This window comes from Chrysochloris asiatica, unplaced genomic scaffold (assembly GCF_000296735.1).
Source record: "Chrysochloris asiatica unplaced genomic scaffold, ChrAsi1.0 scaffold00002, whole genome shotgun sequence".
Classification (NCBI taxonomy): domain Eukaryota; kingdom Metazoa; phylum Chordata; class Mammalia; order Afrosoricida; family Chrysochloridae; genus Chrysochloris; species Chrysochloris asiatica.
The window spans coordinates 4,867,410-4,892,295 of record NW_006408520.1 but is presented as its reverse complement, the minus strand read 5'-3'; the positions used below and the strand labels follow the sequence as shown (position 1 = coordinate 4,892,295).

Sequence of the window (24,886 nt, the reverse complement as noted above, 5' to 3'; positions counted from 1 at the left end):
CAACAGAATAGGCATTTAATAATGCCACATTTTATGGTTGAAAAATAAATTTGGTTCAAGTTTAACAACTATTTAAATTTAAGATTGGGATATTTAATCCTCCAATTTGGACTGGAACATACTTGAAAAAGATATATTATTAGTGACACTTAACATTAATTTCTCTTGTTGTTAAGTGCCGTCGAGTTGGTTCCAACCCATAGCAACCCTGTATGAGATTTCTAAGGAGCAGTTCGTGAGCTTGATAATTCATTTCATAATACTTTATGTGAATGATCATATCTTTGTTTTTCAAAGAAAAGTATGGTGAGTAATATGCTATTTATTATATATTTTTTAAATTGTAAATTGATCCATATCAGTTTTTAAAAACTGAATTAGGTATGTATTTTTAATATATGAAAAGTACATTCAAAATCAACAACATGTTACATAGATTATATGTTTTGTGGGGTTAATAACATAAAATATTATTAGAGCTTTTCTGTTTTGTTTACATTATTATCCCAATAGCATATTGGTTAAGTGCTTGGCTGCTAACTTCACAGTCCAGATTTTTAAAACACCAGCTACTCTGTAGGAAAAAGGTGCAAAGGTCTGTTTCTATAAAGATTATGGCCTTGGGAACCCTCTGAGGCAGTTCTAATCTTTCCTAGAGGAGATCTATGAGTCAGTATGGACTTTACAGGAATGAACAGTTCTGCATATCCAATGAATGTGGGTGACAAAGGGTTGCTTTCTGATCTTGTTTTCTGAATTGGTTATTTATAGATTTTAAATTACATAGAGAAATCTCACATTTTGCCATCATTTTCTTTTGTAGACATCTTGTCAATAACTCTTCAGAGCTCATAATCAAAAAGTAGAGAAGATTTCAGGAACTTTTCAAAAGAATTTTCATGTGTTTCATGTCCTTTGACTGTTTTGACACAAGGAGTTACATTATTGTCAGTTATAAATATATAAGTCAAAACACTTAAATATTCAATAATGAAGAATATAATCTGTCTGGTTGTATACTAAATAGAAAACTCATCTCAAACGCAATTTGTTTGTGTCTGTGTGACTCAGCTACATAGTTTGCAAATTACTATATGGGTTGCTTTCAGTGGCGTAAACAGACTAACTCAACCATATTGATCAGTTTTAGCATTTGATGTAAGTAGTCCAACAAGCTTGGTATAAAATAAGACTATATAAGGGACCTAATGATTTTCTTATTAGTTTATAATGCGTATTCAAAGTAGTAAGCCGAGAAGATACTCCCTTCTTGACAACACTTCAAAATTCACCCACAATAATTACTGAGATTAAACTTCAATGTATTTTATAAAAAATATTACTTTCACAGAAGAGGAGTTACAATTGCACAATGGTGGTTACAATGGTAGAAATACATATTGTCAATAAGTGCTAGCAAGAGGTTTAAAAATGACTGTACAGCACCGCATCAGAGAACTGTGTAACAGCAAAATGGTTAATATTATTTTCCAAATAAATAAAATCATAAAATAGTTTTGAAATTGATAGGAGAAGTGCTCTTTTCTAATTTCCACTAAAACATTTTCTGATGTGGAGCAAAAGACATTTAAAAATGACATTAAAAAAAAAAAAAAAAAAAAGACATTCATGCATTTAAGCCACCATTAGTCTCTGACTCTAATATAAGGCAAGATCATTAATCTTTTGCAAAACTATGACTTTAGCCACTTAAACTTTTTTTAGTGCTTTTCATGACAAGGACATGGTAAGTCTTGTAAATTTAGGAGTTAAGATGTGTTTTCAACAGGTTACTTTAGACAGGCTTGGCTGTCTTTTGAAACACAAATTTTACAATAAAAATGCTTTGGAGAAATGATAAAGTTATAATAATAATAAAAACCCAGAAGGGGTTCTATAGAGTTTATCACAAATGGCATTGCTTATATTAATGAAAAACAAATCACATTTGTTTATGTGTCATCCTCAGTCTTAATGATGTGGAAAAGGGTGACATTGAATAGGACCTGGTGCCCATTGTTCCAGGCATAAAGAGCTCTATCTCTTGCATTGTAGTCAAGCATGGATATGTGAAAGTATTGGTTATGGAAGGGAATGTCTGTGTACTCATATGTGGAGGTTTTGGTGGAATAGGAATAATATACCTTGGCTCCAGTTAAGTGGGAATTGGTGACATACAATGTCCCACAGATCATGAATGATTCCCCTGCACTTCTCTTGGGGTAGCCAGTGCTCCAGCTCTTCATCACTTCCAAGGTATCTTGGTTAAGCTGGCTGATGACAATATTGCCTGCATTCTGGTTAGTTGCATACACAGCCCATAGCCCAATTTCATCAGCCATTAGGTCAATGTCAGAGAATCCACCCCACGTGTAGGGGTAAACGTTGTGAAAGCCAGCATACTCCAGGCTTCGCTGGGCAAGAACTCTCCCTGTATCAAAGCTGTATTTGATGATGATGTTACTCTGATACTTGTTAAAATATAGAGAGCCATTGTAGACAACATGGTTTGTTCCTGCCCATTTGAAAGGGAGGTTGTATGTCCTTGATTCAGCCCCACTGACAAAGTCTGCAATTGATTTGTACTCACGGACAATTTTATTGTTAGTATAACTGTCCATGTACCAGACCTGAGAAGGAAAAAAAAAAAATGGAGTGACTAAATTCTGTACTTTCCTGAGATTTCCAAAATAAAGGCAGTGAGAGTAATATCAAATTAATATAAGCATAATAAGGCTATGGAAGACACATTTTCTAACTGCTGTCCTGCTTCAAGGTGATAGTTTAAAAAACATATTAGCATGATCTATATTGATATTTTCTTTACTGGTTTTGAGTGGATTTGCTTTTTGTTTTTACTTACTACTTTTTTGACATTCAGCACATATCACTGAGTGAAACAAACATACATCAATGCAAATCACATCATTAATATTACCTGACAGATCAATGTGTTCATTTATAATTGCAAAAATAAATCACTTTCAGAAAATTATATTTTTCCTCTCTTGTTCTGGAACATGTTTGACCAAATTCTATGTATTCAACTCTTTTTGATTTATGGGTACCACAGAAACATCTAGCAATACTTATTCATACTTACTGGATCAGTTTATAAGTACAATTACCTTTTAATGAAAACATTTTAGTAATTTGGTAACTAATTTTACTTGGTGCAACCTTTATGAATCTTAATTTATACTAAGTTTTGTAATAAGATATCAAGTTTTGACAACTTTCCAGTATATTTATTTACATAAAACAGTAATTGCCAGCTTATTAAAAACTCCCCAAAATTTCAGTACTGTTTCTTTTTACATTACCCATTGACTTCAGGGATGTTTTTAGCTGGTTTAATAAATTGATTATCCTTTAAGTTCGTTGCTTATGCAATATTGTTTTTACACTTTAAGGAGCAGATTTTGGAGTCCTGCCTGTTGTGGCACTATTAAATAAGCATTGGACTGCTAACTGCAAGATTAGCAGTTCAAACTCACCAGCTGCTCCTTAGAAATCCTAAGGAGTCACCACGAGCCAGAACCAACTCTACAGCACTTAACAACAGCAACATACTGGAAATTTTACATACTTTCATTAAGTTCCTTACAATGATTGATTTTAAACCTGATTAAAAAATAGATTTACTATACTGGTGTGGCATTGTGGATCAGCACTAGACTGTGAACCAAAAGGTTGACTGTTCAAACCACCCAGCTGCTCCTCAAAACCCTATACATGGGTCACTATGAGTTGGAACCAACTCAATGGCACTTAACAACAACAACATATTGGTAAAGTATATGAAAGAACATTAAAAAATAAAATAAGTTTGCAATTTACCTTTGGAGATGTTCATGCTATCAAACTGAAAATATATACAAATAATGTAATGCTTTTTACAATTAATTACTATCCTTGAAGGAAATTATTAATTAGTCCAGTAGAGATAAAGTATAAATAAAATATAATGTACAAGCAAATGTGTTTGTTGAAGCAACATACTCTGTTATTTTTTTCAGATGCTAATGGATCTGTCATCCAAGCGCCAAACCGTGTTCCAGATGTCTTGACTGTAATTGGGCCTGTGATTTTCATCAATTTGCCACATGCTGAAATCAGAGAAACATAAATAATTTGGGTGAACATGACCAGTGATTCAACATTCTTATCAAGAACAAAGAAAAGAATGATACACAAAGCAAGTTCATGGAATAAATTCCAAATGTTATAAATGTACATTTTATATTGGGTGGGCTGTAGTTAGCAAGATTTTGAACCATGAGTACTTGTAATTTCAATGTTTTAAGTCTAAATTGTGACTTGGAGATGATTTTGTACAATCTGCAAAGAAATAAGATAGAACTGTTGTTTTTATTACTTAATACAGCAGCTGCTACTTCTAAGTAAAAGAGCCCTAGTGGTACTGCAGGATAAGCACTGGACTGCTGACCCAACACTGACAGTTCAAACCCACCTGCTGTACTGTGAAAGAAAGATGAAGCTTTCTACTCCCGCAAAGATTTACAGCCCCAGAAACCTTACACAGTGTTGCTCTGAGTAGGAATCATTTTACAGTTTGGTTTTTCAGTTTTCCAAGTAGAGAAGTCAGAAAAATTGAGCAAATTGACCTTGGGCTTGTTTACCTGATCACTTCTTCCCCAACACCAACCACACATACACACACACCTCCTTTGAGATTAGGGCCAGTTTCTAAATCTCCACTGTTACTGCCATAGAGTTGATTCCAACTCATACTGTCCCTAAAGCGATAAATCTTTACAGGAGCAGAAAACCTAATCTTTCTACCAGGCGGTGACTGGTGCATTTCAGTTACCAGCCTAATGGTTGAAAGTCTAGTGCTTATCTTATATTACCACTAGCGCTCCTCAGGGACAATTTATACAAGTCAAAAAGGGCTCTATTTTCAGTTTGTATTTATTAAAAAGTAGCTCCTGTGAAACATATTGTTGTGCAGTATCAACAACAAAAACTTTATTTACAGTAGATTTGGAAGAAAGGTAGACTTCTGAAAGGCAAAGTCTTGTGCAGATGGCAGTGCTTGTTAGAGGAGATTTGTAAGAAAAAAACACAAGTTCTCTGACCCTGCAGTTACATGTAGTGAAAGATTCAGAGTATCATGAGATGAAATAAACAATGAAGAGTTGATCACTTTCTTTAAAAAATTAATATTGTTATCACTCTCTATATTAATACCCTAGGAAAAGCTAGACCTTCATAAATGATGCCAAAACCAAACAGAAATCCAATGCATTTTTGTGACATTTTTAAATGGCCAAATTTAAAAGTACTTTATTACATGCATTATGAAAGGCAGAATGTAAGGAAGTTATTATGACTAGGTATCTATCAATGTTGGCCGCTGGTCTAAACAAAGCAACACTCTTTCTTCAACATATGTATTTTATTTTCTTTCATTTTACTAAATTGTTGTAATATTTGCTCAGCCTTACTTTCATTTTCCTTTGCCTGTCTCTAAAACTGATCAATTTCCAGTTAGTTTTCACTGTTTCCCAAGTGTTTAGAAGTAAAGGAACAGATCCCTAAAGTAAATCAATAACAAAACTAATTTTAGCATGATTCCTATTTTGGCTAATTTTTCACTCAATATGTTCCACATAAAAATAATTTTTAATACAATATGAAAATATGAAATAATACAAATACAACATATGTTGCATAACTATTGCACATTTGGAATCTTTGTGTGACTCTGTGGGTTAATGTGCTGGACTGCAAAGTCAGTTTGAACCTCAAGGTCCACAGTTCAGGCTCACCAGCTGCTCCTCAGAAACCCTATACAGGGTTGCTATGGGTCAGACCAGACACAAAGGCACTTAACAACAGTGCACATTTACTTTTACTTCAGTGATAACTACATATGTAATAATTGGGCACTTTATGAAACAAATTGGACATATGTTTCTTTGTTTTGTGAAAGAAACTAAATGTGATGTCATCTTTATGTGGTGAATTATTTTATTTTCTTCAAGGCTGATTAATCAGGCAAATAACTTTAGAAGATTTTATGGCATTATTCATTTTAAATGGCAAGACCTTGGTTAAAACTTATTTAGAATGTATCAGCTCAATTTGGTATGAAAACATAAAAATATACAAGTAAAGAAGTATCAATTAAAACTAAAAAAAATGCTAACCAGTTTTGAATGGAGTTATTTGAGTATTTATTTCTCTAATTATACAATAAATGAAAGAAACTTGAGATAGCATTGCATATACAAAACAAGAAAAGAAAATGAATGGAAAACAATAAAAAAGAAAAAAGGCTATTGATATTTAAAATATAAAAAAAATTTAGAAAGCAACACATTACAAGATAGAGTTATCCAAAAATGTTTAAAGCAAAAAGATAATGAAAATAAAAAATAAAAACACAGGCATATTGAATAAATCCGGAAGTCCATCATCTGAACAGAAATTTTTCTAGAAAGAGAGGGAATAAAAAGGAGAGGACTGGTCTCTTCTGAAAGTATGTCTAAAGGATGATGAAGTTTGGCCATTCTGACTTCAAAGGAGCATTCTGGCTGTACTTTCTTCTGACACAGATTTGTTTGCTCTTTTGGCAGTCCATGATACTTTTAATATTCTCATCCAACCTCATTACTCAAATGCATCAATTCTTCTATAGTCTTCTTTATTCTTTGTCCAAATTTTATATGCATATGAAGTTATTGAAAATATCATGGCTTGGATCAGATGAGCTTTGTCCTCAAACTAATATCTTTGCTTTTGAACAATTTAAAGAGATTTTGCGCAGCATATTTGCCTAATACAATACATTGCTCAATATCTGGACTGCTATTTCCATGAGTGCTGAAGTCTTTGACAGTGTCAATCTTTATTCCATTTATCTTAATATTATTTATTAGTCCAGTGGTGAGGATTGTTGTTTTGTTTACATTGAGGTGTAACCCATACTGAAAACTATAGTCTTTGATCTTCATCAGTATTTTAAGTCCTCTTCACTTTCAGGAAGCAAAGTTGTATCATCTGCATATTGCAGGCTGTTAATGAATCTTCCTCTAATACTGAGGCCAAGGTTTTCAGAATGAAGATGTTGGTAGAACTCTTCAGTTTCATCAAAACTGGCTTTAGTGGTGGTGCATATGTTTGAATAATAGTTGTCCCTAGTCTTCCTTTTAGACATATGGATAACATCCTGTCACAGACAGTGTTGTACTTTAAGGTAGATATTGAAATATTCTTTTTGATGATGAATGCAATATCATTCCTTTTCAATTTGTCATTTCTGGGCATAGTAAACCATGAGATTGTCAGATTCAAAATGGTCAATACCAGAATTTATTTCAGCTCACTAATACCTAGGATATTGATGCTTATGTTTACAACTTCCAATTTTTCTAGATTCATACTATGTACATACCATTCTGTTTATTAATGGATGTTTACAGGTGATTCTCCTCATCTTGAGTTGTGTGCCCCATCAGCAGATGACGATCCCAAACACTTATTCAAATCATCATGGTTAACTCTACTTTGAGAAGGCAGCTTTCTCTCAGTCATATATTGTCAGATACAGTGCCAGAGGATTTGCCAATCTGAGGGGCTCATCTTCCGGCACTGCATCTGACACTGTTCTGGTGCTCCTCTTCATGTTTCAATATTCAATATTCTGTTGTCATCTTAGAGTGTTCCACTTATGGTCCTAGAGTCCTCTGTTCCTGGAATGTAAGATTAACTACTCCCTCCTTTATGTTACAAAACTTCTATTTTTACAGTTGTGACAGTCACAATTAGTCATGATATCAATTACTCACTATTGGATCATAAGAATCTTATCCCCATCTCCTTTCACCAGACTCGTCTAGAGAAGATTAAAACTATTCAGTGGGGATTCTACCTTCCCCGGCACACTCAGAAACTAAACTCCCTCTTGAAAACTTGTAAACCACTTAGTTTGTGCCTTTATTGCCCCCCTCCCCCATTTTAGGTATCCAATGTCTAAGTTGCCCATCTCTATCAACCCTGTGTACAGAGGGGATAGGCTTGATTCTTGATGTGAAGATGCCTTCCCTTTTGTTTGGTATTTTGAATTACTGCATCTGTAAGTATAGGTCAAGTTCATCAAATTGTAGCAATTTGCACATATTTCTTTAACAATTTTTTTTATCTTCCTCTCGTTGAGTTCTGATAATTCAAACCATTGAAACTCAGTGAAATGTGTAATATCTTCAAGTTTGGGCATTCTTGTGCACCTCCCTCACTTCATATCAGCTGGACGCTTCACTCTCAGCTCTAGCCCTCTGTGTCTAGGTCCTTGTTCATGGGCTCAGGAGTTCTCAGGTCTTACACACTTCAGCCCAACCAGCCCTTACTCTTTTCTCTCTCATCTCCAGGTCACTGAGTTTATGGGATGTGTTAGAACTCAACGCATATTTTCATTACTGCCTTTCCCCCATTTCTGCTCACAAATAAGACTAAAGCGTTTGCCAGCAAGCATACATGCCAGCTAATGTGTCCTCTTTGAGTTTCAGTCTTGGAGAGGGGTTTGTCCTGAAGGGACTTGATTGCTTGCCTTGATGGCTCCCAGGAGAAAAACTTGTTTGTTCTTGTAGTAGTCAATGAGACTGCCATTTTTGTTTTTGAGTTTTCCTGCTGGTCTTTTTCACAAAAAGTATCTTCTGTTCCTCTAGCTGCTCCAAGCTGGTCTGCATGTCCTTTTAAGTGGCAATGTCCTACCTTAGATGGTTTGGGATGGGGCTCAGGACTCCACCTAAGGTCCTATACATGTAGTGTTGTTTTACTATTTTATTATTATGGATATTTTTTATTTTATTTTACAACTTCAGTTCTATGTTCTGTAACATATAATAATATCTCTTTCATGAGGAAAACTTCATTACATAACTTCAAATAAATCTTATTCTGAACTGCTCATATCCATAAATGGTCAAGCCAAGGCAATTTATTTAATTTATCATGTTTACTTTTTGTAATAGTTAGGATTCTATGTAAACTTTACTTGGCCATGATTTCCAGTGTCTTAGCATTTGAGTTGTGCTTATCTGCATGGTCATGAAACCTAATACAGGCATAGTTAACTTTATGATGAGTAGCTATGAGCAGTCAATCAATTGAAGGGTCTCTTCCTTGGATGTGTGGACTGCTTCCAATATAATGAACATGCAGATTCTCTCTGTCTTCTGCTGAGGACCTGGGACTCGACAACTGTTAACCATTTCCTTGATACAAACTTCTCTCTCTCTCTCTCTCTCTATCATTGGTTTTGCTTCTCTAGAAAACATACCTTAAGATAATTTTTTATGAAAATTGAATATGAGAGTTTGTAAAAAATAAATTAAAAACAGCTATACTTCTTATCAGAGTCCTGGTGTTGTGATGTAGGCTAAGTACTAAATTGCATCTGAAAGGTCAGTGATGCAAACCCTCAAGCTGCTCCTCTGAAACCCTATACATGGTCACTATAAGTTGGAATTGACTCAGAGACAAATAACAACTACAACAAAATGCTTCTTAATGGGTCTCATTGATTTGTTCCTACACATTTGTCTTAATGGTAACTGTCTTGTCTGTGTGCTGGAAATGTATCCCTATAATCTAGACTTTAATTCTGTGAGATTTCGATGAAAAGGCTGCTAAATTAGATACAAACTGTTTTCAAAATGTTAAGTGCCGTCAAGTTGATTCCAACTCATAGCAACCCTATATAAGGTTTCTGAGGAGCAGCTGGTGGGTTTGAGCTGCTGACCTTGTGACTCACAGTTAGTGCTGATCCTACAGTGCGACACCAGAAGTTCAAAATTTGCATGAAAAACTACTTGAGCTCAAATTCTCAATAAAGATATTTCATATCTACTGCTTGGCAGGGAAGGTACTATGACATTTCTGAACTTACTTTTGCATTTTAGATTCTCCTCTGTATATTCCTCTCTCCATCTTATTCTCTACTCCTGTCACCCATTGTGGAGTCCTGATATGCTGTTGTAGGATAAACTCTTGACTTCACAAGGTTGGTGGTTCAAACTTGTCAGTTACTCCTCGGAAACCCTATACTGGGTCACTAGGACTTAGAATGAACTCAATGATACTTAACAACAATAACAGCTCCCATGAGCTATTGCCCATCTGCCCAGTGGCTCATCATGTACAATCTAGGCTTCTCTTCCTGAGTTTGGCCTAAGTCTATCACAATTTTTCATTGTGGAGTAGCATCCTTTTGAGTAAACCATTTTTTGTCAATAGCACACAAAAAGAAAAACAATCTAAGAAGCATGCTTAAAATGAAGAGTTAATAATCAACAATAATAACAATTTACAAATAATATATATATCTTAAATTCATCTTTCAGGATTTGATACATAGTTAAGCACTGAACAAATGCTAATTATGATCATAGTTCTTGCAAAGACCCTGAATCTGAATATACTAAACCTGGGTAAGAGCTGACTTTTCATTTTATAGATGAGAATAAGTGGTGAGTTAAGATAAGCAGAAATAAACAGAAAGCTCAAAATGACTAGATCACACTAGAAGAAAATTTAAGAGAAGATTGAAGATGCAAGAAGTCCAGACAAAACTTTGTTAGGATAGAATATGGAGCAGATATCCTAAGAAAGTGATGAAGTGCAGAAAGTGTATAAATAAAGTGAAATAAAATAAATAATTATAGTTATTTCTATTTCTCAGTGCACCTAAAACCTAGGTTTTGTTTGAATATATCCTTGTCTTTCTCACTTTGCACTCATTTTCTGAGGACAAAGGAAACCAAACAGAAAGAATAATTTTGCCTAATGCATAGAAGATAAATGTCCCTGCAATGGCGAATGTCAAAGAAGGAAGTTAAGAGTCTTGCTTCATTGATGATTTTCTTTTGCTATGCTATTCTGTCAGCACTGAGACACATGAAAATTTTAGCATTTTATAATGTATTACATACATGCATTCTATGTATCAGAAAATATACTGAATAGACAGTTGAAGAAAGTGAGCATTTTATTTCTCTGATGACTTACAGCTACTATGTGGGTTTTCTAGATGATAAGTTATAAACCATATTTATCAATCTGTAGTTCTGGAGAAGATATTATTAAGAATTCAGCAGGAAGATCAGTTGTTTGGATCAGTGAAGCATACAAACCATTTGTCTTCTTTTTTGCTTATTTCTTTAACGTGTAATTGTACTTCGTAATATCCTAGACTAACAGCTTCTGCATTTGAATCCTAGGGCCATGACCATTTGAGTAAATTAAATGGTTTAGTGATTATGTTTATGGACAGAATCTTATTTCTTTTTACTTAAGGCCATTGGGGGATTCATGTACCGAGAAGCAGAAATGACTTGATCTTTAAAATCTACCTACTGAAGCTGTTGAAAATAAGTTTGTATCTCAAAATCTATTTATATTATTTAAGCTTTGATTTGTATGACCAATCTTACCAACTATACTGTTGATGGAAAGATGGGAAAATAGAGGTAAACATAATAGATGCTGTCTTAAACAGAAAGATGGAATTAATTTCCAGAGGATGTCTGGCAAATGGGTTCAAGAATAATAGGCATATATCTAATTACTCTTAATTTTCTACAATAAACAAAAATTTACCCTTATTTTAAACATTGTCTTCCTTTTCCTTTTACTGGGATTTGACATATATTATTGACAAACACTCACAATTGCCCATTTCTCATCTTATGCCTTGTTTTAAATAATTATTTTCCTCGGGCTTCTCTCCTTCCTATGTTGTCGTTGTTCAGTGCCGTTGAGTTGGTTCTGACTCACAGTGACCCTGTATAGAGTTTTTGAGGAAAGGCTGGTTAGCCTAAACTGCTGACCTGATGATTCAAGCTGACCTTGTGGCCAGTGCATTATCCTGCAGTGCCACATGAGGATTCCTTCCTATAAGTCCCTGAATTCTGCTTGTCCCCAAGAGTAAACAACTACTAGCAAATGGGATCTCATATCACATCAGCTTATACTGTTAAACACTGACCAGTAAATCAATTGCGGAGTCTATTCTAACTCAAGGAGACTCCAAATATGTCAAAGTATGTAGAGTTTTCAATGGCTGATATCTTAGAAGCAGATTGTCTGGGATTTCTCCATGATGCCTCTGGAATGACTTAAACCTCTAACTTTCCTATTAGCAGATGTGTGCTTAAAACATATGTGTCATTTAGGGACTCCACAGTGGGACATCTTTAGTCATTATCCCTTTCCCTTAAAAAGTCAATACTATTTTTTACTTACCCTTCCTTATCCTATAAAGTACATTTTTTTTTTTTTTGTCTGTTTGATTTGGAGCTTGCAGATTTCTGGAATTGGAATATTCTTTTTATTATGGTAGTCTTTATTACAAAAAAGTGTCTTCCTATCTAAATCTGGATTTTATTTTATTATTATTTTTTTACATTATGGACATATATTTAAAGAGAATGTAGTCATTGTGAAATTCCAAGTAATTTGACAAATTATGCTTGCCTCTTAAAACACATATTCTATGTATTTAATAGGCATATACTTTAGCTGAAACCCAGAAAAACATATGGCATAGAAAAAAAGATGAATAATTCAATTTTTAGCAAAGATAGACCCATTATCCAAAAGATGTAGCTGGAATAACCAGAGTTCCAGGTTTCCAAAAGAATGAGTCATCATCAAGTGCATGGGTTCTGAAAAAAATGGTCATTTTACGCATTAGTCTAAAAAGTTGTCATAGTCAACATTCATAGTGGCAGCAGTAAAGAGATCAAACGATGTATTGCATTGGACAAACGTGTTGCAAAAGACCTATTGAAAGTATTAAAGAGTGAAAATGTCACTTTGAAGACTAAGGTGTGCTTGACTCCATCCATGGTCTTTCAATGATCTCATATGTAATGTGAAAGCTGGACAACAAAGAAGGAAGCCCTAAGAAGTATTGATGACTTCAAATTATGGTGTTGGTTAAAAATATCAAATATATCATGGGCTGCCAGAATGAACAAATATATGTTGGAGGAAGTACAGCCAGAATGCTGTACTTTGGACATACTATCAGTTGGGACCTAGAGAAAGATATCATGCTTGGTACAGGGTCACCAATAAAGAAGACGCTGGACAAGTAGAAAAGACACAGTGACTGCAACAATAGACTCAAACATGACCACAGTTGTGAGGCAGGACCAGGCATTGCTTTGTTCCATTATATAGAGAATGGTTGTGAGTCAGAACCTACTCTAGGGCACCTAACAACAGGATTGTCTTTGACAGAAGACTGTGACCTCAACAAATTGAGAGCATACTCTTTAAATTTCTCCTGTTAAATAGCTAACGTAATTGGACACCCGTGCACATATTTTTACTGCTCTGTTAATTCCTGATTTCACTGAGATTTTCAGAGTCTGGTGTTTTATGTGCTGAGTAGAGTGCAATATCAGATGTTTGGGAAGGAAACACTGCATTGATATTGAATAAAAAAGGACAAATTGCTACCAAAATAAAGGTGGTACAAGGATGTGCTTTTCCACAAGGTTTTAGCTTTAGATTAAAAAATATATATACATATACATATTAGTTTATTGGGTGTACACTAATGTACTTCTTCATGGTACATAAGTCTTTTTACCCTGAAAATAATATTTATTTCAAACACTCTAGAGACATTATATTTTCACCTACTGTGTTTCAGGTTTGCAAAGAATGTACATTCCAGAACACATAATTGTGCTAAGGAGCACCCTGTACATAGATAAAGAGGCAGCTTGTTCAAATAGAACAAAGGGATACTGAATGGCTTAAAATAAGGAAAGATGTACATTGGGGTTATATCCTTTCACCATACTTATTCAATCTGAATGCTTTGCAAATAATCAGAGAAATTGGATTATATGATGAGAATGTAGCATCAAGGTTAGAGGAAGACTCATTAATAACCTGCAATATGCAGATGACACAACTTTGCTTGTTGACAGCAAAGTAGACTTGAAATACTGGTGAAGAGTAAAGATTGCAGCCTTCAATATGTGTTGAACCCCAGTGCAAAGAAAATGAAAATCCTCACAACTGGATCAATAAGTAGCATCATGATAAATAGAGAAAAGATTGAAGTTGTCCAAGACCTCAATTTGTTTGGATCCACAATCATTGCTCAAGGAAGCAGTAGTAAAGGCGTCAAATGATACATTGCATTAGGCAAATCTGCTGTAAAAGACCTCTTTAAAATGTTCAAGAGTAAAGATGTCAGTTTGAGGACTAAGGTGTTGACCCAAGCCATGGTATTTTCAATCACCTCATATGCATATGAAAATTGGCAATGTATAAGAAAGACTGGAGAAGAATTGATGAATTTTAATTATGGTGTCTGCAAAGAATATTGAAAGTACCATGAACGCTTAGAAGAACTAAAAAATCTGTCTTGGAAGAAATACAACCAGAATGCTCCTTAGAAGCAAGGATGGCTAGATTTTGTCTCTCATACTTTGGACATATTATGAAGAGGGACCAGCCCCAGCAGAAGGACATCATGCTTAGAAAATTGGAGAGTCAATGAAAAAGAGGAAGACATCCAATAAGATAGATTGACACAGAGGCAGCACCAATGGGCTCATGAGCAACAATGATTGTGCAGATAGTGCAGGACTCGGCAGTTTCCTTCTGTTTTCTATAGAGTTACTACAAATCAGAACCGGGGTACCTAACAACAACAACATGTTTTTGGTAGGAGGACTGATTACACAGTGGGTTAAGCACTGGGTGGAAACCACAAAGTCAATAATTCAATCCCATCAGCTGCTCTATAGGAGAAAGCTGATTCTTTTGTTTCTATAATGATTTACAGTCTCAGAAACCCCTATAAAGCAGTGTGGCACTGTGTGGTCAGTTTGAAGCACTAGGTCATCAGTTCAAACTCACCAGTTGCTCCTTGGAAACTCTACACAGGTTCACTATGAGTAGGAAAAGTAGTTATGATTATGTCTCAACAGCACTTAACAACAACAACAAATTTGCTCTATAGTGTCACTGTGAGTTGGAATCAACTCAGTAGCAGTGATCATGTTTCAGATGTATTTTGACAACTTCTAACAATTTGACTGGAAACAGGTAGGGATGATCCCTGAACTCTCAGAGAAAGGGCAAGTTTTCTATAAGTGAGTAAAACAAAATAGTTGTCACCCAGTCAATTGTGATTTATGGTGATTCCATGTATGTCAGAGTAGAATTATACTCCGTAGGGCTCTAATAGCTGATTTTTCAGACCTAGATTGCCAGGTTTCTCTTTCAATGTGCCAATGGGCAGATCTGAACCTCTAACATTTCAGTTAGCACCTGAACACTTTGTTGGAAGCACTCAGGAATTCCTATAAATGGGCAAATATTAAAACAAAAAATGAATCAAATAAGAATTTTCTGTAAAATGTGCCCATGTCATAAAAGAGAGAGTGGAGGGCTGTGGGTGCAAACATGTCAGGGGAATCCAATCATGTTCAGGAGCAATCAGATTGTGTCTGATGTATAAAATGAAAAATGATTAGAATTTGTGTACGTGATCTAGGAAGGAACAGTGTTCTATGAAGGGAAGAGCAGGTTCAACAGCTAAGAAATGAAGAACTAAATGAGCAAAATGACAAAAGTTTAGCGTGAGCACATGATTGACACTTGAGAAAAAAAGGGGCTGAAGAATCAGGGAGGGTCCCTGTCTTTAACAGATTTATAGACCCTACAAATTGTGTAGATTTAATTTGAAATATAAAGCACTCTGGGTTAAGATAGATGTAATATATTTAGATTTGCCTTTGGAAAGATTGCTCTCAATTCTTTGCATGATGATCAGGGCATGACTTTAGGCAGTACAAGTGGTTAGGAGGTCAATGCAATAATCTAACTGATAAAGGATGAATTGTGCTCTGTATTGGGGTGGTGGAAATAAGGATGGAAAAAGAGGGAGGATTTTCAAGAAAGGCTGGAGGAGAGAAAAAATGTAGTGATGGCATAGGGGAAATCAAGAATAGCTGTTCTTCAGCAACTGGGCAGATGTTGATTCTATCCACTGAGTTAAACATATTGTTATGTCTAAGGTATTTCTCTAGTGTATGTAAGCAATAAAATAGATGATGCATAAGGAAGAGAGCTCAATTTTTAAACTCAGATGAACTTTGTTGTTGTTGTTGTTAACTTAGGTGTGAATATTGGAATCCGGCCTCCAGCATGTACCTTAGGCAAATTAACATCAACTGAGTATTGGTTTTCAATGAATTGCCAATAATAATGCCTGTCCCAGGGCTGTTGCATAGATTAGAACTAGCACATGTAAAATAGCTGCCATGGTGCCTGTCAAACAGGTTTTTGTTGTTGTTGTTTTTAGGTGCCATCAAAGTGCACCTAACTCATAGCAACACTATGTATAATAGTGCTGTAGAACGAAATACTGCCTGGTCTTTCATTACTGTTGCTATGTTTGAGCCTATGTTCCCAGCTGCTGGTCTGTCTTGTTAAGGGTCTTCCCTTTTTGTTGTTGTTGTTGAGCCTCTATTTTACCAAATATGATGTCCCTCTCCAGGGACTAGTTCTTCCTGATAACATGGCCAAAGTCTTGTCATCCTTGCTTCTAAGAAACATTCTGTCAAACACTAGGCACTTTACACTACTGTCTATATTTACATGCTTCTTGTTCCCACTACAATGCAATCTTTTTAACAGTATAGAAAGGATGTTTTAATTCACCTTTGCATCTTCAAGTATCTAACCAAGTGCCAGTATGCATGAGGCAGTCAATAAATATTTGTTGAATGTGCAGATAAGATTATTACCATGTGCCTTTTACAAACTAAATTAGCAAACACATGATAAATATCAAGTTTCATGACTTGTGACACCCCAAGTTTCTAAATGTTATTGATACTTAAGTTAAGCATGATGCCTCAAAATTGTTTGTGTTAATAGAAATATGCATCTAGTGATTCACTAGATGGCACCAGACCATTGTCCTAAAATAGTACGGAGTATTGATAAACGGTTGGGGAGGACGGTGTAGAAAAGTTGGAAGCCTGATTATATTCTACATTAAATATCTGTTGGTGATCTCAAATGGTGTCTGAGAGTTTTAACCATGCATTTTTAGTCTAATTTTCCCATGCACATAATTATATTCTGCATGTCTAAGAATGTGATATGATATAATTAAGCACAGGGGATTTTATTCTAGTCAGTCTCACCTAGGAAAAAATTAACCGCTTAGGAAAGAGCACTGCTATATATCATTAAGGTCACTAGTGTGCTTGCTGTTGAAGCATTTTTCTAAATTTTATTTTCTTTAAACCTTTAATTCTCTAGTAGAAAGAAGCTAAGTGGTGGCTAGGGTTCTCAATGACTTGTATTTCCCTCAGCACTTATTTACTATTGGGGAGAAACTTAGATCTTGTAGGCAATGAGGTCAGTTTTATTTTCAGCGTCTTAAAATTTGTAGGCTGTACACAATGACATTTTAACTAAAAGTACATCCACTGAAGAAAAAAATGGAAATGCATTGATCATTGTTGCAATTTTATACTATTCTACCCAATTCATTTCTACTCTCTGCTGATTTGTTTTGTATGTTGGTAAGCCTTTGCAAAGAGTGAAGATGCTATTGGTGAATGAGTTTTCTTGTCCCTGTTATTATATTATTGATATTCTAATTATCCCATGTTCTACTCTAGATCTGAGCAGCATGAAACCATTAGGTTGGTTGCTTCATGAAATTCACCTAAAGATTGATAGTTTGAACCCACCCAGCAGTGCCACAGGAGAAAGAAAAACAAAACTTATAATCTGCTTCCATAAAGATAAAAAACAGTCCAGCAATCACTATGGAGAAGCTCAACTAGGTAACACATGAGGTCACCATGAATCAGATTTGACTCAATGGCAACAGGTTCCTATCAGTGATCTTGATATCAAATAACATCTATTTCTTCTCCTGAACGCATGATATTCTGATCTTTGTTGTTAAGTGCTATCAAGTAGGTTCAGACTCATGGTGGCCCTGTATAGGGTTTCCAAGGAGTGACTGGTGAGTTTGAACCATCACCCTTGTGGTTCAAACAAGCCTTGCAGTCGAAGGCTTATCCTGCAGTGCCACGCCAGGACTCCATTCTTATGAGATAATACTAAGCCTAGACTTTAAAGGATTCTCAAAGATATTTGGTCCAACTTGTGCCAATTTCCAAGAAGGAAGACTATTTAGTAAAGTGTTAATCAAATATTACCTAGTGCCACATTCAAAATTATATAGCTGATTTCTTTTGTAATTGTACAATCGTATCAAACATTGTCTTAAAAATTGGAGTAGGCTTTTTTTTTAGTGAAAAATATTAAGATTAACTTACTTTCTCTTTCAGTGATCCTGTGGATTTATATTTCATTTTATTGTTTATGATTGTTGTTAAGCATCATCGAGTAGGTTCAAACTCTTAGTGATCCTGTATAGGGTTTCCAAGGAGCAGCTAATGGATTTGAATCTTTGACCTTGCAGTTATCAGTCCAGGGCTTATGCTGCAAACAGCATACATCTGCCTGGACATGCATTTTGCTCTATATTTAAGAGTTGTAGTCCAGCTGGTAAATATTCTTTCTGTTCAGAAGATGCTTACTAAGCACTTTCGACTTATTGGTATAAACATCATGTGATAGAGCAAACTACGAAGTTTTTAGGACAAAAATGATCAATGAGTTAGATTTATTGTGATGGTGACCTTTCTACCAATGGATACCAGTGAATAGGAAGCTGAGGGCTGCTAATCATCTAGGAAAGAGGCTATGAAACATGTGAGAACTGTTTTAAGTTTATAAGACCTTGTGTCTCAATTAACTCAGCATCAACTAACAGCTGACAGCAACAACAATGATAATGTTTTATCATTTAATCCACCAGATAACACCCATCTCATTAAATGTTGTTGTTGTTGTCAGGTGCCATCGAGTCGGAACCGACTCATAGCGACCCCATGCACAGCAGAACGAAACAATGTCCGATCCTGGGCCAACCTCACTACCGCTGCCACACTTGAGTCCATCAATGATGCCACCTGGCTGATCCATCTCGTTAGGGGTCTTCCTCTTTTTCTCTGACCCTCCACCTTACCCAGCATGACATCCTTCTCCAACGATTGTTTCCTCCGGACAACATGTCCAAAATATGAGAGACGAAGCTTAGCCATCCTGGCCTCCAAGGAGCACTCTGGCTGCACTTCTTCCAAAACAGATCTATTGGTTCTTTTGGCAGTCCATGACACTTTCAGTATTCTCCTCCAACACCACAACTCAAAGGCATCAATTAAATAAATCTCATTAAATAAGAATGCTAAACACAGGTTTATGTTTGATAATTTACCAAACATTTTATTGTTTATGATTGTTGTTAAGCATCATTGAGTAGTTTCAAACTCTTAGTGATCCTGTATAGGGTTTCCAAGGACATGTTTGGTAACTTTGTTTTTGGTTACTAGACTTAATCAAAATAGCCCTGTTAGAGTAGTGAGTTATACATTGTGATGCTCACTGCAAGGTCAGCAGTATATCCAACAGCCACTCTGTGAGAGAAAAATGAGGCTTTCTGAGTCAATAAAGATTTACAGCCTCGGATATCCTATAAAGGGTAGCTATGAGTCAGGACTAACTTGGTGACATACAGCTGCAGCAGATTTCACAGTTTTAACTACTCACAATAAAAGTTAATATATTTTTTTTCACATAGTTTATTTAAAATGTTATTTTAAATCTTAGTCTAGGCAGAAAAGTGTATAAAAAAGGACCACTGATGGTTATATATACATTTACATATGCATATACTGATACATTTAGTACTTGAACTCAAGATCTGCGGTTTAAACACATCAGCCACTCCTTGGAAACACTATATAGGGCCACTATGAGTCAGAACCAACTAGAGGGAACTTAACAACAACAACAATAAACATACATGGGAGTGCAGTAGCTCCATATGTTAAGCACTGGACTGTGAACCACCAGACTGGCACTTAACAATTACATATAGATATATAGTTGTTGTTGTTGTTGTTGTTAAGTGTTGTTGAGTTGATCCGACTCATCACAACTCTGTATATCGTTTATGAGGAGCAGCTGGTAGGTTTGAACTTCCAACCTTGTATTTCACAGGCCAGTGCTGATCCTACGGCACCACACACATATGCATGTAGGGAGCATGATAGCTCCATACAATAAGCAGTGAACTGCAGACTACAAGGTCCAAAGTTCAAGCCCGCCAGTTGCTCCACAGGAGAAAGATGAGGCTTTCTGCTCCTGTGAAAATTAAAGACTAAGAAACCCTATAAATGGTTGCTATGACTCAGAACCAACTGGAAGGCACTTAACAACAACAACATATACAGACAGTGTATACTCACCATCCAAAGACCCAATAAAAAGAAACCCAGTATCAAAGGTTGAGTAAAAAGGAAAAGTATTAATTTATGCCCACTTCAACTTTTATCACAATACATTTTTCAATATTGCAGGAAGTTGTGTGGGAGGTGTTAGTGATAGGCAAATTATGAAACAAAAACAAACTGTGGATTATGAATGATCTGAAAGGACCATGTTAGGTGCCCTTGAATTTGTTCTGACTCAGCAATCCTATGCACAGCAATGAAACCTGGCCCAGTCCCATGCCAACCTTAAAATTGTTATGTTTGAGCCCATTGTTGCAGCTACTGTGTCAGTGCATCTTCTGGAGGTCTTTCTCTTTTCTTGCTGACCCTTTACTTTACCAAGCATGATGTCCTTTCTCCAGGGACTGGTCCCACTGGTAACATGTTCAAAATATGAGAGGCAAAGTCTCACTAATCTTACTTCAAAGGAGTATTCTAGCTGTTTTTCTTCCAGGACAGATCAGTTGTTTCTTCTAATAGTCTATGGTACTTTCAATGTCCTTACTCATTTCCATAATTCAAAGCATTAATGTTTTTATGGTCTTCCGAATTCATTGTTCAACTTTCACATGCATATGCGGCTATTGAAAATATCATGACTTGGGTCAAGCCCTCCTTAGTCTTCAATATGACATCTTTTTCCTTAATACTTTACAGAGGTCATTTGCAGCAGATCTGCCCAATGCAATACATCATTTGTTTTCTTGACAGCTGTTTCCATGAGTGTTGATTATAGATCCAAGCAAAATGAAGTCTTTGACAGCTTCAATCTTTTCTCCATTTATCATGATGTTATTTATTGGCCTAGTTGTAAAGACTTTTCATTTATTTACATTGAGATGCAATCGATACTGATGGCTGTAATCAAGCAAGGTTGTGTCAATATCACATATTGTTAATGAGATTTCCTTCAATCTTGATGCCACATTTTTCTTCATGTAATTCTTGGATTCTTTGCTCAGCATACAGATTGAATACATTTGGTAAAAGGATACAACCTTGGTTCACACTTTCCTGATTTAAAACCATTTAGTATGCCCTTGTTTTGTTTGAAAGATAGCTTCTTGGTCTATGTACAGGTTACTCATGAGCACAATTAAGTGCTCTGGAATTCCTATTTTTCTGCAATGTTGTCAATAGTTTATGATCTATAGAATCCAATGCCTTTGCATAGTCCATAAAGCACAACTAGACATCTTTTAGAGTCCTGGTGTGTTGCCCTAGGATAAGCACTGGACCACAAAGTCTGAGCTGAAAGGTTAATGATTCAAACTTACCAATTGCTCCTTGTGAATGCTATACAGGGTTCTAATGAGTCAGAACCAACTCGACTGCACTTTAACAACAACAGACATCTTTTTCATATTCTCTGTTTTCATCATCTGATGTCAGCAGTGGTAGCCCTCGTTCCACATATTCTGAATCCTGTTTGAATTTCTGGCAGCTCCCTGTCAATGTACTGCTGAAACCATTTTTGAATTGTCTTTAGCAAAAGTTTATTTGCATTAATGATAGTTTTTTATTATCCATGAGAACAAGCTAATTACAGTAGAAATTGTTTTCAGCTAAGTGAATCAAGACAGAATATGTTAAAAGTGAAATTATCTTCTAAAATTGAGAAAATCTAAGAGCTTTTTAAGAGTTAATATAATACCTCAAAACTGTAACAGGCACATGTTAAGCCTCAATCATGTAACTAGTTAGAACCATCTTATATCTATCTTTGCTGTAGTAGAGTCCTGGTGTGGTGCTGTGGGATAAAGCACAGGACCATAATGTCAGTTTGAATCATAAGATTGGCATTTCAAACTCACCAGTTTCTCATTAGAACCCATATACAGGGTCACTACGACCTTGAGCCAATTCAAAAGCACTTAACAACAACAACAACATTTTTACATAGCAAATGCCTGATCTCAGCATGTAGGTTCCATGTGCTCAACTTTATTTGTGAGATGTTTGGAATAAGAGTCAGTTGATTCTCAGGGTCTGAAATGGTTCATCTATAGTAAATGGACTTCTTCCATAGCAAACCACTAACATTGACCAGCCTTGTGTGCTGTCAGTTACAGAAAAACTTATACCAGATACTTTATGAACTAATGAAATTTGCATTTGGATATTTCTTTGTAACTCCCAAAATAACTTGGTCATTGAGGACACTCAAATACATAATTCTTAGCTTATGGTGTCCTCTTAACATGTTGAGTAGAAACATCAATTCTCATATGCAAGTAGTATGTACCTTGAACTAAACGTAATTAGTGATTGAAAAATAATAAAATACAAGATCAGAATTTTTTCCTATGTCAGTAATGTTTATTGAATGTATATTAACAATAAACTTTACAACTTGAACTATAAATGCATAGCACAGAAAAGAAGTAAATAAGTGTATGTCAAATAACCTTTGCCCTGCTTAGTTTCAGTCACTGGTGCTGTGGGATAAAGCACTAGACTACAAAGTCAGTTTGAATAACAAGGTTGGCTGTTCAAACTCACCAGCTGCTCCTTGGAAACCCTATGCAAGGTTGCTGTAAGTCAGATCCGAGTCGACAGCACTTAACAACAATACTATTCCAACTTAAATGTTATGTAGCTAAAAGGGGTCTTATTTAACAAGATAAACAGACTTTGCCTACCACTTGAAATGGCTAAATTTTGCTCTGTTGAAAGGCTTAGAAATTCTTACTATGACTCCTTATTGAATTGACTTATTCAATTCAATATTTATTGAGTAACTTTTTTTTTTCACCAGTCATTTAGACTGAGTAAGACAACATTGTTCCAGTCCTCATGGAACAAAAGTCTAGCAAGGGAGATTCTCAATTATACTTACAATGATAATTAAGCATGAAAAGTCTAATCATTGAGGTACTACCAAGTTTGGGAAGCATCTATCAGGGGCACATACGCTAGTCAGGGATTACAATGAAAGATTCAGACAAGACATTTGAACTGAGACCAAAAGAATGAAGAGAAATCAGTCATAGGTGGCAGATACAAATGTGTTGATTCAGAACAAGTAAATAAAGAGAGTTCCCCATAAGGGAATTGTAATAAAAAAATGTGGGACACACCTGTGACTGGGATATAGTATGTGAAAGAGGAAGTAGCAGGACTAAAGATTGACAAGGTAGGGAGGACCAAACACAAAGGGTCTCATAAACCGTGGACTGCATTCTTACACAAAGAGTTGATAGTTTTAAGCTAATCAGCATAATTTCAAATTTATACTTAACAAAATTCTTTCAGCAATATTCTAGGCAATGGGTAAGAGAAGAGCAAGAATGGGAGCCATCAAATCTAGACAGTTGATCATTATGATACCAGCTAGAGATGAACAACTGTGGACCATGTTTAATGAGAATGAGGAGCCGAGAATTCCTGAACATGTGTTTAGCCTTAGGCTTTATGCTATTTCTTTCTGATTAATTTGGTTGGTTCTTTCGGAAACCCTGGGATGCCTGCAATGGGGCTCCTGATGGATGATTTTCCATATTGTTTTGAAGCCATAAAAAATGAATGTGACATTTTGCATTTAGCTCTTTTTATTACTTGAAATGCATTTGTTAAACAGTCCTCATAAGCATTTGAAATTTTGTTCAAATTAGATTTTTTAATTTTACATTTATTCACTGAAGGTTTCTTTTCTAGAAATTAATTAATCATTTCTTTTCAAATGCTTTAACTCCTTTTCCAAGCTTATTTCAGAGTAATATTTCAAAATAAACATTTCAGAAGAGTTTTTCCTTACCTTGAGAAAACATTTTCTATGGTTACAGAATGGCTCACCTTGTCATGTCATGTGATGTCAACACCTAAAATATTGTTTGTCTATACACCCTCGGAAACCCTGTACAGGGTCGCTATGGGTCGGAACCGACTCGATGGCACATAACAACAACAACAACATACTGTCCCTAAATGAATTTACAATCACTTCTGATTCAACTTATGATAGTTTATGTGTGTGTGTATTTTTTTAAAAATATGGAGTCCTGGTGTGACACTGTAGGATAAGCATTAGACTGCAAGGTCAATTTGAACCGGAAGCTTGGTACTTCAAATTTACCAGCTGTTCCTCGGAAACCCTACACAGGATCGCTTTGAGTCTGAATAGACTCAATGGCAATTAACAAAAACATATATATATACACACATTGTTATTATTGTTAAGTGCCATCATGTCAGTTCTGACCCATAGTGACCCTGTATAGGGTTTCCTACGAGCAAGCAGTAGCTGGTGAGTTTGAACTGGCGTCCTTAAGGTTCAAACTAACTTGCACATTCTCTCTCTCTCTCTCTCTCTCTCTCTCTCTCTCTCTCTCTCTGTTTACATATGCAGAAAGCCCCATCTTTCTCCCACAGAAGGGCAACAGCCATACTGTAATGACTACACTACCAGAGCTACCAAAACCATATATCCCTAAATGGATTTATAATCTCTCCTGATTCAA

General features: G+C 35.6%; 1 protein-coding gene across 2 annotated transcripts in view; it reads right to left on the bottom strand.

Annotated features, from left to right (window-relative positions):
* Positions 1–1,209: 1,209 nt before the first annotated feature.
* OLFM3 (olfactomedin 3) overlaps positions 1,210–24,886 on the bottom strand; it is a 313,170-nt gene continuing 289,493 nt past the window's right edge. The window contains exons 5-6 of one of the 2 annotated variants that reach the window (XM_006830904.1): positions 4,003–4,109; positions 1,210–2,630 (exon numbers count right to left, since the gene is read on the bottom strand). In XM_006830904.1, coding sequence (XP_006830967.1) covers positions 1,953–2,630; positions 4,003–4,109 — 785 coding nt within the window. In that variant the 3' untranslated portion in view covers positions 1,210–1,952. The remainder of the gene's footprint in view (positions 2,631–4,002; positions 4,110–24,886) is intronic. The other variant, XM_006830903.1, reaches the window with a different exon arrangement.